Source organism: Miniopterus natalensis, chromosome 9, assembly GCF_054644295.1.
Source record: "Miniopterus natalensis isolate mMinNat1 chromosome 9, mMinNat1.hap1, whole genome shotgun sequence".
In the NCBI taxonomy this organism is placed as follows: Eukaryota; Metazoa; Chordata; class Mammalia; order Chiroptera; family Miniopteridae; genus Miniopterus; species Miniopterus natalensis.
In genome coordinates this window covers 10,304,606-10,320,781 of record NC_142089.1, presented here as the reverse complement: position 1 = coordinate 10,320,781, position 16,176 = coordinate 10,304,606, and the positions used below count along the sequence as shown (strand labels likewise).

The window sequence follows — 16,176 nt, the reverse complement described above, 5'->3', positions numbered from 1 at the left end:
TCTACTTTATCCTGGTTAGTAAGGCTGATTTGTCAATAGTTGTCAAACTCAGAATTTATTTTCTTTATGACAAAAAAATTTTTTAAATCACAAAAGTAAAAAAGCTTGCATGCAGTAAATAAAATCACTATCTTAATAGTAAAGAAAAATAAGTTTGCAAAGCCTGAAACAATCAGTCAGTCAACAACAGTGAGGCAACACTAAGAATTTTTCCTTAGTAAAACAAGACTGTTAAAAGGAAAATAAAGTCTGGAAGTTGGATAAATCCAAAAGATAATAGGAACCATGGGCCATTTGAAACTTGTCCTTTACTAATAATGGAAACTGTAGTGTTAAAAAAAATACCATAATCAATCACAATTCCCCAGTGAAAAGTCCTGTGCTTAGCATTTCCACAGACAACAGGAAATCTAATCCATGGACCATCACCATCGCGGCCCACTACATAACCCGACTGAGTTGATTTCACATTCTAATTTCTAAAACAACGAAAAGGAAAACTAAGTATCACTGACAGTTCAATTTGAATGACCCCATAAATGAAATGTTTAAAATTATTAATGTATAAAATTATTTTTTTGTCTAAAAAAATACGAAAGACGAAATAGAAATTGCTCTTTAAGTAATGTAAGTTATTGTTTAAAAGTTTGCTTTAGAAAACAGAAATGCCACTTTTACATAGAAAAAAAATTTAAGTAGTTTTTCTTACTTGAGAGAGTCCAGGGGACGATGCATGTCCCGGGGGCGTTGCTGCAAGATTTGGATGCCCCTTGTTTATTTCATGTGCTGCATAAGGGGAAGGGGTCGGGGGTCCCGGCTGTCTTGCTACCTGTGAGGAAATCAATATTTAGAAAGAGTGTACCAGTAAACTGATCGTAACAAATATAGCTAAACTGGCAATCTTTTAAAATTTTCAATATTGAAGCACTGAAATTCTCAGAAAAATAATAAACATGAATATTTCCATCAATTTGACAGAAGATTCTTGAAGTATAATCTAAAACCAAAACCCTTAAAGGGAAAAATGTGCTCAATAACAGAAGCCAGACTTGAAGCTGCATAATATACAATGCCATTTATGTTACATTTTTTAAGGAAACAAAAAAGAGAGAAATGAGTACAAGGGGCTGAGGGTAACTACAAAAGGACAAGGAGATTGGGGGAAGTGACATAACCTCTGTATCTTGATTTCAGTGGGGATTACATGTCTTATGTGTTTGTCAAAAATCATATAACTGTACACTCAAAAAAAGTGAGCTTTACATAAATTATACTTCAATAATCCTGAACCCAAAAAAGGGAAAGTTACTTATACAGTATAATCTCATTTTTGTTTTTAAAAAGCACATGTACAGCCCTGGCCGGGTAGGTCAGTTGGGTGGAGTGTCGCCCGATGAGCCAGGGTTGCAGATTCAGCCCCCAGTCAGGGCACATAAAAGAATCTACCAATGAATGCATAAATAAGTGGAGCAAAATACTGATGTTTCTCTCTCTCTACACCTTCCTGGCTCTCTAAAATCAATAAATTTTTTAAAATACATGTACTTGCACATGTGTATAGGTTTCTATATATACTGTCTATATATGTGTGCACATATATGCACACAAATATACACATACTCAAAAGTATATATGTCATATTAAAAAGAGCTGAAAGGACATAAAGATCTTAATAGAAAGCATTATAGGTGTTTCTTTTTTTCCTCATTTTTAATTTCTAATAGTTCAATAGCCATGAACTTCTACAGCAGAAAACTAACTAGCATTTTATATAAACAAAATTACATTTTCCCACTTTTTGCTGGCAATAAACTGCATATCAGCCTGTGATTGATACGAGATCACTTCACTCAGGCCCCTTTCTAGAGTCAAGCAATCGATCCTAGCCAGCTCCTCTCTACCATAGTCTAACCCAGACAAGCACTGCCCTCCATGAATGGAAGGAAATTCTGCAGTCATCTAACACTAAAGGATCCATTCTCCATAGGGTGGGGTTCTTTAATTTCAATGGGCCATGAACCCTTTTGCAATATAGTGGAAACTAAAGACCTCTTCCTAGAATCGCATTTTTAATAACTAAAATACATAGAATTATGACAAAAACCAACTATATTAAAATACAGTTGCCTATATTCATAATTTAAAGAAATAACATTCAATGAGATATTTTCTCCATCTGAGTTCTTAGAAAGTGGTCTCCAAATGGCATTAGATTTGCCTGGAATTCACTCAATCAGTCAGAAGCTCTGAAGAAAATCTACTCCCAGGTAACGGAGCCTTAGAATCCTTTATGTCTATCTAAAACAGACATAAACACCTAAAGGCTCAGCTGTCTGACCCCAATGCTGAAATAAAATGGACTCACAGAGAACTAACTGCAGTGAAAAACTTTAGTCTAAAAGAGATATGAATGATGCTAAAATGTAACAAATTAAATGTCTTCCTTGCTTTTTTGAATACCTATGCTTTTCTAGAAAAACTCTGTTTCAAATTTTGAGAAAAAAATGATTATAAGGGTATAGTTTACCATTAAGCATTATAGCATTTATAAATCTCATCAGAAACTTTTCAAAGGATAAAAATGGGACTGCTATTTAAACATCTACTTTAGAAAACTAATAACCAGAAATAAAGATTTCTTACAAGCAAACTTGTCACCGAAAAGGCTTCATAAATTTATATTATTTCACGTTTTAGGATAAATTATTTTGATGTTCCACTAAAGTAAACATCAAAATGGATATTTTTAATATTAAAGTGAGGGCCACAAAGTTATATAAAGCTATTTAAAATCCAATTCATCCTGATAAAACAAGTCTAAACTTACGTAGGATTATAAATCATAGTACTGAAAAATATAAAAAAAGAAATCTATTTGTTAAGAATAAATATTAAAATATACTGTGCCCTGCTGATATGGCTCAGTTGTTTAAAGCATTGTCCCGTGCACAGAAGAGTCACAGGTTCAATTCCCAGTCAGGGCATATACCCAGGTTTAGGGTTCAATCTCTGGTTGGGGTGTGTATGGGAGGCAATCGATCGATGTTTCTCTCTCACATTGGTGTTTCTCTCTCTCCCTCTTCTCCCTTCCTCTTTCTCTAAAATCAATAAAAACATATCCTCAGGTGAGGATTAAAAATAAATAAGTGAACATTTTAAAAATAAAATATATTGCTACATGCATGTCATTAATAGCATAAGTTAAATTTTAAAAACCTCACTCTACTACTGGCAGGGATCTCAAAAAATAGGACACAGATAAAATACTGTAAATGAGTTTACTAATCCCCAGAACTATAGAGCATACATCACAACTGCCGTATTAAAACCTTACCTCAAAAATGATTCCATTTTGGGATACATACCCTTAAAAAAAAAAAAAAAATCTTACCTCAAAAATTAGGAACTTATATATCCAGCAGCACTACGATAGCAAAAAAGGGCAGAAATAACAAATAATAGGAAAATAAAGTAACATAATTGGACTAAAGACAAAAGTATATATAGATGTGGACTGCTACCAACATAAATATACATGTAAAATAATCAGGAATAAAAAAAGAAAAAAACATATACTCTTCAGAACTATAAAGTGATTCTATATAATGAAAAAACCCAAAAGAACTACTTCACTGATTTCAGATAGAGATTACTGTTCATCTGGTTCCTTTTTATCTGAAAACTGCTTGAGTGCACTTTTCAAGAGTAGTATCACCCCATAAAAACAAGTGTTTCAGAGAAAGAGCAAAGGCCTTTTGCCAAAGCCAAAAGTACTACGCTATTGCTACATTAAAATTTTCTTTGTCCTGGCCAGGTCGCTCAGTTGGTTAGAGCACGGTCCCAATATTCCAACGTTGAGGGTTTGATCCCCCACCAGGGCACATACAAGAAATAAAGAATGCATAAATAAGTGGAACGACAAACTGATGTCTGTCTGTCAGTCTGGTCTCTCTCTTTCTCTCAAGTCAATTTAAAATTTTTAAAAATTATTCCTTAAAGCAAGTGCCAATGAAAACAACATTCATAGGTAAATAGCCCAGAGGTGTACATCCAATGCTGTTCCTAACAACTATGCCAAACTGCAGAAATCCTTTGGTATTATATATTCTGGTAGGGCATTCCCAACTAAATTTGGGGGTTCCTACTAATAAAAGCAAGCCAAAGAAATCTGTATCAAAATAAGAGAAGTATAAGCATGCTATTCTAAAAAAATATATATTCTTCCTAGAAATAAGCTGCTACATACAATAAATCTCTGACCTTCATTGAGCTCTAATTCAAAGAGATCCCTATTGCAAGGGTCACACTACACTGCAGAGTACACGCTTTCTTTAGTGTAATACATAGTTGAACACCTCTGCCAGGGAAAAGGTACACCATCTTTAATCAGACATTCTACAGACTGTAAGCACCTAACACAATCCTATCCCGCGGAAACGGCACAGGGCTAATGAAGCTGTTGGCAATAAAAAGCAAAGTGACACGAAACTTGGAATACGTCTTTCAAAACATTCCTAAATTAATGATTACCGAATCTTCTCATCTCTGGCTAAAGTTTCTTCTCTATGGCTGTTATTTTATTTCAGATCATACTGTTGTAATTTATGTCCTTCGAAGGCAGTGATAAAAAGTTTTCATATAAAGAAAAAAACATGTTTGACCATTATTTCAAAGATATTACTACCATCTCAATTATAGAGGTAGGGAGCAGAGGTATAAAATATCTCATTATGGCAACTCCTTAACCATCTCCAAAGCTATATATATATATAGAATATCTTTTATAAAATATCTTTTATATAATATTAATCCTAAGCAAAATTAATCAACCATTCTTGGAGTGCAGTGTGTGTGTGTGTGTGTGTGCGCGCGCGCGCACCCGCACATGTGAATGCATGTACGTTATATTTAAGTGCAAAAGAAAATATGCCCAAGAAACTTTTTATTTTTTATAGATATTATATTCTTGCATTGGCAATAATACGGAGCTTTCAGAATTCTTATTCATTTCCTGGTGCAAATGTAAACTGATACAACCACTTTGGGGAAGAATTTGGCATTAGCTAGCAACCTTAAAATAGGCATACTGTATGACCCAGCTCTTCCACATCTAGGTTTAGATTTGTGAAAAACATAAAAATGTTCCTAGTTGTATTGTTCTTAGCACCCACAAACTGGAAATGACACACTGTTCATTAACAGCAAAATGGATCAATAATATTTTCCTACACAAGAAATTAAATGAAAAACTAGAAAAACACACCACAATCTGAACGGCACTCATAAATGATACTGACCGTAAGATAGCAGAAGAATAAGCAGTGAGATTCCAAAAAGAGATCCAAAACAGGCAAAACTTGACTACACTATATTAGTTCAGAAATGCATAAATGCACTGACACATCCAAGAAGGGGTTAATATCCAAAATATATAAAGAACTCATACAACATAAATACCAATAAAAAAAATCGAAGCAATCTGACTTAAAATGGGCAGAGGACCTGAACATTGTTCCCAGGAGGACATACAGATGGCCAAAAGACACATGAAAAGACTCTCAACATCACTGATCATTTAACTTCATCAAGGAAATGCAAATGAAAACCACAATGAGGTATCACATACAGGTCGGAACGGCTCTCATCCATGCAGCAACAAACAACAAGTATTGGCAACAGTGTGGAGAGAGGGAGCCCTTGTGCACTCGCTGCTGGGGGACTGTAACCTGGTGCAGCCACTACAGAAGACGGTATGGCGGTTCCTCATAAAATTAAGACCAGAACTACCTATGACCCAGCAATGCCACTCCTGGGTACTCATCCGAAGAATCCAAAACACGAATTCAAAAACGCAAGCACCCTGCGTTCACTAAGCATTACTTACAATAGCCAAGACACGCACGCAATCTAAGTGTCCCTCACCAGGCAAGGAGATAAGGAAGAGCTGGCGCAGACAGTCAGCAAAACGTTCGCCACAGGAAAGAATGACACCTGGCTAATCATGACAACACGGGCGGACTTAGAGGGTATTATGCTAAGTGAAAAGAAGGGCAGAGAAAGACAAATACCACATGACTTCACTTATACACACAAAATAAATGAACAAACAAAACAGAAACAAACTCAAATACAGAGAACAAATCAGTGGCCACCACATGAGAGGGGAGTTGGGTGAAAAGGTGAAAGGGATTAAGAAGTACAAATTGCCAGATATAAAAATAGTCACGGGGATGAAAAGTACAGCATAGGGAATACAGTCAGTAATACTGTAATAACTGTGTGGTGTCAGGTGGGTACTAGACTTAGCAGGGTGATTACTTTGTAAGATATATAAGTGTCCAATCACTATGTTGAACACCTGAAAAAAATAATATATTGTATGTCAACTGTAATTTAAAAATAAATTTAAGGTTTGCAGCGGCCATCGCTCTCTAACGCCTGCGCCTCCTCCAGCCGCAGGAGGAGGGTAAGTAAAGAGGTGTCTGTGCCACGGCTCATACAAAGCAGGCTGCCCGCAAATCCAAATCCACGGCGGTAAAGCGCCAAGGAGGCAACTGGCTACCAGAGCCGCTCGCAACAGTGCGCCCTCTGCGGGAGGGGTGAAGAAACCTCATCGTTATAGGCCTGGTACTGTGGCCCTTCGTGAAATTAGACGTTATCAGAAGTCCACTGAACTACTGATTTGCAAACTCCTTCCAGTATCTGGTGAAAGAAATTGCTCAGGACTTCAAAACAGGTCTGCGCTTCTAGAGTGCAGCTTTTGGTGCTTTGCGGGAGGCAAGTGAGGCCTATCTGGTTAGCCTTTTGAAGACACCAACCTGTGTGCTATCCATGCCAAACATGTAACAATTATGCCAAAAGACATCCAGCTAGCATGCAGCATATGTGGAAAATGTATTTAAAAGCCCACTATGATGGGAAACATTTCATTCTTTAAAAAAAAAAATTTCTTTTCTTCCTGTTATTGGTAGTTCTGAACATTAAATATTTTTTTCCCATGGGGTCAAAGGTACCTAAGAATATGGTTGAAAGTTGAAAATAGGGGACATAAAACAAGTTTTGATAGTTTTTCCATTTTCATTTGTGTATGAATTTTTTTAATATAAATGTGGGAACATAAAGCATTAATGCAAGTCAAAATGTTTCAGTGAAGCCCAGCCAGGAGTGGCTCAGTGGGTGAGCATCGACCTAGGATCCAGGAGATCGGGGTTTGATTCTGGTCAGGGCACATGCCCGGGTTGCGGGCTCGATCCCCAGTCAGAGCCGTGGAGAAGGCAGCCGATCAATGACTCTCTCATCACTGATGTTTCTCTCTCTCTCCCCCTCTCCCTTCCTCTCTCTAAAATCAATAAAGATATATTTTAAAAAGAAAAAAAAATGTTTCAGTGAACAAGTTTCAGCAGTTCAACTTCATAACAATATAAATAAACCTGCTAAATTTTTCTGGACAATGTCAGATTCCATGCATTCACTATACTTTTCTGAGTTGTCCTACATGCAAGTACATGTTTTTAATGTTGTCTGTCTTCTGTGCTGTTCCTGTAAGTTTGCTATTAAAATACATTAAACTATAAAAAAAATAATGATAATGATAAACTTTTTAAAAAAGAAATGCAAAAATGGATGGCAGCATTGTAAATAAAAGCATTGAACTTTTTTTAAAAGGCAGACAGATCTATTACTTTGGGAAGAGGGGGAGTTGTGAACAGGAAAGGCCACATAATGTTTTGTTTTTAACCTAGAAAAAGATAGTTTTTGCTTTTAAATAATTTGCTAAACTCTACTTTTATGTTTTATGTATTTTCATGCATGTATATTACAATCTTCTTTCACTCCCTAAAAAAGATTAGAAACAAAAACAAGTAAACTACTAAATACCTGGGGTAAAATATTAGTTACATTGATATTAGGTATATTATTGTTCTAAAGAGTAGAAAAATATGAAAATATTGCTGCAAGAGAGAAAAAACTCTAAAACTTTGCCTTAGTGAAAACTTCAGCTAAGTAGTGCATTTTCACTCAAAATTTCTACATAAAAATAATCTCCTATAAAATTTTTGGTGGTTGCTGACCAATATAAATAGAAGAACCTTTTGAACATATAAAGGTAAACCACAAAAATCATGCAAACTAAGATTACTCAGTAGGTATAAAATTTATTTATTTAGCACTAAATTACCTGATTCAATAAAATATCCCGGCTAACTAAGAGCTATCATACATAAACTATACTTTTCAAATAATAATAATAAAACATAAACAACATTAAAGTTTCCCGAACATAATCATTCTTTCATGACAGGATTCTGGACAAACTGGCATTGACCAATTTGAAAGATATGGTGCTAAATATATAAAGCATAATGTTTTATTTATTTATTTATTTATTACAAATATGTAGAAATACATGAAATAAAAACATAGTACTTAAAAACACATAGTAATTAAATCTTTACTAAAAGCATTACAAAGGAAAACTCCAGAATTCCTATCAAGTAATATTAATGTTTTCAGCAACAAATTACTAACATAAGGTAAAAAAGGCACATGGTTTGTGTCTGAGAGCCATCCATCCCTTACTTTTTTATCCAAGATAAAGTTTATTTAGTGAGGTCATCTACAAACATTCCAACAGCTGCAACTCCCACATGGAAATGACCAAGTTCAACTTGGGGTAGTCTGGAAAGATCCCAAAGCTTTCTGTACTTGGCTAATTTCAATACTCTACGATCTTCTAGCGGCTTAAATGGGAAGTAAAGATTCCCCCTGGTTAGTTTTTCATATCATCCTAGTTCTTCCTTCAAGTCATTTCTTGGCCAATATCTACAGATATTTATACAGAGAGTAGGAAACAAAAGCTGCCCTGTCAACAAAATAGTAGTACTACAGTAGATACTAAACATTTTTACTCAGTATCATGACATCTCTCAAGTTTTCTCTGGAATTATCACTGCCAATCCCCACCTACCACCAAGAAAAAGAGAAAGTCAATAAATTTCCTCTTTGCTCTACTCTTAGCTACATTTATTAGGTTGAACCACATGAAATTCCAGATGTTCAAGTGTTTCTGACATTTTTAAAAAGGCAATTTCCTATGATTTGAGTAATACTTAAATACTTGAAAAAAAAAAATGTTATCATGGACAGTTCTATCATGGACTCCATTATCACCTGAGGATTATTTCTTTTCATATTTAGTAACTGGCAATGGAAACAAGAGAAAGATTAGTTGTTTTTTCAATGATTAACTGATCATGAATCAGTAACAATGCTAGCAACATGAAATAAGAAAAACTGCCTGCCCTCCAAATATGTATAGGCAAAAAGGTAACCAAGAGTATACCATATACTATGAATCTAAGCTCAAAAAAGGAGTCAAGGCTATAGAGAATAAATTTAGAGGTAAGTTATTATCAAAGTTGTGGGTAGTCTCTAAGCTAATTATAAAAACTAGCAAATGAAAAGAGAAAAAAGTCTGAAATTTATAAACCAGGGGGCAAAACCCAAAGCTAAAATTTATTTCTGGATCAATCTGGTCAATGTTAATTGTTAAACACTCAAGACTGTGCTCACTCTCTCTATGGAATCAATATGGTTTATTTCTCTTCTTATAATTCCAAACAAACAAAAATACAAGATTGTGATAAAATAAATCAGTAATGTCCTAAACTAAAATGAAACCAAAGTCAGAATCTCAGAATTTCAAAGGCAAAGGTGACTGAAGGACAATCAATCCAATTTCAGCAGTCCTAGGAATAATATGAACCTAGCACCACAGAGAAGAAAAAAACACAACAGCAGATTTTTTTTAGGTTGGTTAATTTTTTTTATGGAAGTATAATTGACATATAACAAAAAACTTTCTTTAAATAATGGGTCTACTGATGTTAGCACAAAAGAGACACCACAGAGTGATCATAATACAAGCCAATTTGATATGATTCTAACTTCACCTGCTCTGTTCTATACTCAACACTGAGCAAGCCTCAACACTGGATTAAGCTATAAAGATAAAACAGCCCTTGTCCTTAAAGAGCTCCAATAGAAAGGAAGTCACACGTAAATAAATAAATAAAATCATGTGGCCGGGCCGGGTGTGGCTCAGTGGTTGAGCGTCGACCTAGGATCCAGGAGATTGGGGTTCAATTCCCGGTTGGGGCACATGCCCGGGTTGCGGGCTTGGTGCAGAAGGCAGCTGATAGGTGACTCTCTCATCACTGATGTTTCTATCCTCTCTCTCCCTCTCCTTTCCTCTCTCTGAAGTCAATAAAGATATATTTAAAAGAAAGAAAGAAAGAAAATCATGTGAAAAATGCTCCAGGAAGTATATTTAAAGTATTGCTGAAAACCAGAGATAACTAGGTCTGAAACTCTGGAAAGGTTTGGTGGCATGGGAGCTGCACCTTGAGAAGTAAAAGGCTTCAATATCAGACCAAGAATTAGAGACAGCATTTTGAAAACAAAACTAATGGGTACAGAGGTAAGAAGGTGAAACATGTTCTACAAACAAGAAATGGTGAGGGGAAAGAGAGTTAAGTGGAAAGAAATGACACTAGTACAACTGTAGCCTGATAACAGCAAGTGCGATAAAGTGGAGTGCAATAAAATGAAGTATGTTTGTACTGAAAATATTGCTCCAAAGAGTATGGGCATACCTTTGGGAACCAGTGATCATTTCCTTAAAGAACCTTTTTTTTTTTACAAATCCATTTTATTTATTTACTTTTCAATAAGTTTAAATCCTTGAGGGGTACAGCATTACACGGACTCTGTGTCCAGTGGCCTTCGTGGGAAGGTTGCTTCGGAATTTAGCACGAACCATGCCACTGCTTCCATGAGCACGAGTTACCTTTCCCCAGATGACTGGTTTTGTTTGGTTTGCCACCAGGAGTCACTGTGTTGTTCTTTGCTTTGTATACATAAGCACATCTCTTGCCTAGATAGAATTCAGTTTCATCTCGAGCGTAAACACCTTCAATTTTAAGAAGAGCTGTGTGCTCCCTCTGGTTCTGGAGACCTCGCTTGTAGTCGGTAAAAATGGCCTTGGGCCACCGCCTACCAGACACGCTTGTCCGCATAGAAGTCCTGCTCCCGGCAGCCTCCACAGGGCCCAAGGTGGCGGAAAAAGGAAGAATCTTTTTCAAAATATATAGGAATTTATTCTATTACAGAGTCTGTGAATTAGTCCTTTTTTCAATAGCCAATGATTCAGTGTTAAATTTTTATTTTTAATTAATTTGTTCTTGAAGGAAGGTTTCATGATCTGCTCTTAGTTCTGCTGTAGTTTTTGCTAATTTGTTTTTGTGGACTTTTAACAAAGCAGATAGAAGTGAATTAAAGAGCTTTGTTACCTCATGCATATCCCTCAGCTGGTAAAATCCTTTGATGTTATAACTAACCTAAATTAATATAAAACTCATTTCTTAATTCAATATTTTTATAGTCTAAAAATCGTCATTGATCTTGCACTTATATAAACAAATTCATGTAGTCTATGGTTTTTGTATGTTCTAGATAACAAATTAAATTTTAAAATAATTTGTATATTCTTATAATGGTCTTCATGAAATTAAAAGTTTAATTTGTGGATAGAAATACTAGTAGCTTCCAATTTTTGTGTATCAAGCACTATATTAGGTACTCTCCAATTTGATTTCTAATCTTCATTACATCCCTCTGAGATTTCCTTATTTTACAGTGTAGGAAAGGGAAAAATCATGGGTTACACAGCTGTTAAATGACGGAGCTGAAATTAGATATGGTCATGTTTTCTCCTATGGTATTTTCCGTAACTCAGCTTCCAGCGTATGGAACAGAAGAAGCTAAAAGTGAATGGGTAACTAAAATAGAAATATTGTTTGCAATTGTGCCAGCGAAGCCAGTGATCTGAAATTCAGGTTAGGTGAGTAGGATAAAATACTTCTAAGTCTGCCATGTCTTTTCCTGCTCCACAAGTGAATCTTCATAGGTTTCCTACTGATGCCTTTAGGTAGAAACCATAAATCATCTCTGAAGCCCTAGATTAAAGTTATTTAATCAAGTTGGTTTTTTGAACTTAATTCTCATGTGAAAATCATCTCCTTTCTCATTACTATGCAGTTTGCTTTCTTGGCGCTAGCTTCTGTGTCTGTCTCTTTCTAGTCTTCATTTGAGATAAAATTCAAACGTTAGATAATTCACTCATTTAAAATGTACAATTCAGTGGATGTTCTCATATTCAGAGTTGTACAGCCATCATCACAGTCAATTGTAGGACATTTTCATTACTTCAAAGAGAAACCCCATGTTTCTTATTAGCCCATCACTTCCCAACTCCCAAGCCCCCGGCAACCAATAATCTACTTTCTATCACAGATCTGAGTATTACAGATGTTTCATATAAATGGAATCATACAATATCTAGTCCTTTGTGATGACTTGTTTCTCTTAGAATAATTTATTGCTGAATAGTATCTATAGTATGGATAATATATTTTATTTATCTGTTCATCAGTTGGTATTTGAGTTGTTTCCACTTTTTGGCTATTATGAGTAATGCTGCTACCAACATTCATATACAAATTTTTGTGTGTGGATATTCTAGCCTCTCTCTTCATAAAATATAAATGAGGTAAGATTGCATTCCCATTTGAAAATTTCAGTGGCTTCCTTTTGCTGAGAGCAGAAAATTAAAATATCTTAGGGAATTTGTATATTTTCACAATCTGGTTATTATCAGGCTACAGTTGTACTAGTGTCATTTCTTTCCACTTAACTCTCTTTCCCCTCACCATTTCTTGTTTGTAGAACATGTTTCACCTTCTGACCTCTGTACCCATTATTTAAATAAAGTTTTTTGTTATATGTCAATTATACTTCACTTTTCTTAAGTGCACAACAAAACAATTGCAAGAAACATCAAAATGGTGGCATGACCCTTTTGGTAGCAATATCATGGGTCTTTTTAAATTTTTTTACTTTATACTTTTCTCTAAGCTTCATTTTTTTCTAGCAGGCACATTTATTTTACAGTAAACAAAATCTGCTATTTGGAACTTGGTAGTTAGGTTTCTACTCTGGCCTATAAAATCCTATTTAAGCCAGTGATGTAGCGGAAAAAACAAGGTTCACATTATCTTCTCTGTCCCTGAGGCCACTTGGAGCAAACATCCCTGTGATTCTCATGTTTGCTTCCTTGCAGCCCTTATAGACAGGTCAGGACGTAAAGAATACTTATGATCAGACTTGCAAACAAATGGCCACTCAGACATTTACATATAAATATTTTATTATATTATTAATTCCACCAAATCTCACTACTTATAACATGGCTATTTGGTAGTTTAGAATTTAGCATATCAACTCATAAACACCATAAACAACTCAGGTGGCGAGGGCTGTCTTACAATATATTAAAGGGAGCAGACCAAGATGGTAAAGATTTTTATTTCTTTCATTGCTAATAGTAGCCCAGAAAACTGCCTTAAGATCCCAAGGTCCTTTCTCAATTTAGTAGTAAAATCTTAGTCAATTAGGAATGACTTTCTTGGGAAAGGAACAGAGTAGTAAAGAATACCTATCCTACTAAGTCCAATCATTTTAGTGAAACTACCTTTACACATATACATGAGCATAAGAAATTAACTCCTTAATTTTCAAGGAATACATATTTTGTAGGCCATCTGCTGTCCCTGTTCTCAGATGAACAATTGACAACTGACCTAAGGGTGATGGCTTCTGAGACATTCACATTCTTTTTATATGTTCTAAAGGCCCACAGTCAAAGCTCTTAGCTTTCTACCAGACAAAACTGTATGTGGGTTTGGAGATTATTGGTATAAACTGAAAAACTACAACGGTATTAGTCATTTCTCATTTTATAACTTAATTTCTGTAAACTTATGGTTTGCTTTTTATCTGCTGATCTTCATTCAGTTGCTAATGAATGAACCATTTATCTAACTAATCAATGTAAGTGAATTGTTTCAAATTCCAAGGTATTAGAACTGTGAATTTGGCATTCAACTACAAATAAGCATAAATTAAATTATTTTATCAAAGTCACAATATTAAGTTGCTCTAACACAGCTCGAAATCACACGAGACATGTGATACATGCTCCCATACTAAGGATGAGTCAACGATCATCATTCTCCAGGCAAAAAACTTGAAACAAGGACAAGAGAGTGTCCTGATTCAAGTTATCTTATAAGTAGGCCCAATGACATTAATAAAAGAGCATAGGTTTTTCAGTCAGAGGCCTGCATTTAAAATTCTGGCTCTACTACAGAAAGTATATAAGCAAATTACTTAAATTCAGTTTCTTCCTCTGTGAAAGGAAAAAATAAAAACAATCAATCAGATTCATTGAACACACTAAATGAAATAAAATGTATCACAATGCCTGGTATATAAAAAGAAAACAAAAGTGGTAGTTATTGTAATATTTAACTGTTTACAAATATCTAAAATTTTAGCTTAAGGCTCTAGTATTGGGCATAATACTACTCCTAGTATTAGAGATAAGCCAAACAATTCTGGGATCTAATGATTACTAATTTAATTTTTATTGTACAAATGGGGGAGGGGAGTGGGACAGGGAGGAACTGCGCTAATCCTAAAGCAGTGGTTTTCAAAGTCTGGTCCCTGGACCAGTGGCATCAGCATCACCTAGGAACTTGTTGAAAATGCACATTCACAGGCCTCGCCCTAGACCTACTAACTCAGTAACTTTAGGAGTGAGCCCCACCAGGTGATGCTGATGTAACTAAAGTTTAAGAACCACTGACTTAAATACAACAGTGACAGTTTTTGCTTAACATTCACAGCACCTGCTGTGCATGCTTTGTTTTAGTTCAAGTTACAACATAAATTAGAAGGCAGACTACTGGATATAAATATGGCTATGCTGTATTATTGATAAGTATGATGGTACAAAGAAACATTGTCATTTATAAATATCTGCATCCCTAAGATGTTTTCTTTCCAATAAAAGTAAAAATCACTTTCTTGACTCAACTAACCTATTCAGTTTTCCTCTTAACCTCCCATTCCCATCACTCTTAGTGACCACCTTATGACTAGGTTATGCTACAACCTCAGTTCCCTGGAATCTCTGGGGAGTACATCATTCATTCTTACTGCCACATTTTCCAGACAGCTAGAAATAAATCTCTTTAAATATTAAACAAAACTTACTTTTCTCCTGCAACTATTGTGGATGGAAATCTTTAGCACTGCACGTCAAATGTAACCTAAATTTTTCCTTTCGGTGCATGGGACGACAATGTCCAACCAACTAAGCCACACTGGCCAGAGCCCTAAATTGTTTATTTTTTAATCCTCACCCAAGGAGTGAGGATATTTTTTCCACTGATTTTCAGAGAGAGTGGAAGGGATGGGGGAGGGAGGAGAGAAAGAGTGATGAGAGAAAAAAACATTGATGTGACAGACACACATAGATTGGCTGCCTCCCACAGGCGCCCCAAAAGGGGCGGAGGATCGGGCCTGTAGCCCAGGCATGTGCCCTTGACCGGGGGAATTGCACTCTCTACCCTCTGGTGCACAGGCCGATGGTCTAAACTGAGCCACGCTGGCCAGGGCCCTAAGTTTTCTCTTGATCATACAAATTCAGCATTAGGAGCATCAAGTTTATATAAAAGTATACTTAAGATTTACGAAGTGTCAATACGCCCTTAAACGATCTGTACACCTTTCTCACTTCCACCTGTAGTCATGCAGTCAGCTATGACTGCCAGCTACTACTTTACCCCCTTGTAATTCACTCTAATCATCTTAGGTGGGCTTCAGAACTCAATAACCAATTACCTTATACTTTTTTTTTTTAGTTCTCCAGTATTCCTTCAACCACACAAACATATATGCCTTTTTTCACCTGAATAGTTTCTTATCCTTAAAAACACAACCCAAATCTTACCTCTCATGAGATACATTTCTCAACACTTACTAGTTCCACACCGCTGCTCACACCTGCAAGAGCTGCAAGACATTCTCTGCCTACCCCTAGGAGCACTTACCATCCCGCCACACTACCCACCAGTTTCAGCTTTCCCACTAGGCTGCAAGCTTCCTCAGGGAAGGGGGGGAGCACTGTATCCCCTCTGCTGTACACAATGCCTTGCCAGCAGATGCTCAAAAAAATGTGTAATGAATGAACTAGCTACAGTTTGAAAAAAA

At 35.8% G+C, this 16,176-nt stretch overlaps 1 protein-coding gene and 1 pseudogene across 4 annotated transcripts in view; both read right to left on the bottom strand.

Annotated features, from left to right (window-relative positions):
* The window catches only part of EIF4G3 (eukaryotic translation initiation factor 4 gamma 3), a 234,625-nt gene that overhangs the window by 153,289 nt on the left and 65,160 nt on the right, over positions 1–16,176 (bottom strand). For all 4 annotated transcript variants that reach the window (XM_087820188.1, XM_087820180.1, XM_087820181.1 and 1 more), the window contains one exon: positions 710–829. Coding sequence is in view for 3 of the 4 variants with exons in the window: in XM_087820180.1 (XP_087676306.1) it covers positions 710–829 (120 nt within the window). In the remaining variant the exon portion in view is untranslated. The remainder of the gene's footprint in view (positions 1–709; positions 830–16,176) is intronic.
* Positions 10,252–14,605, bottom strand: LOC107538375 (large ribosomal subunit protein eL33 pseudogene; annotated as a pseudogene).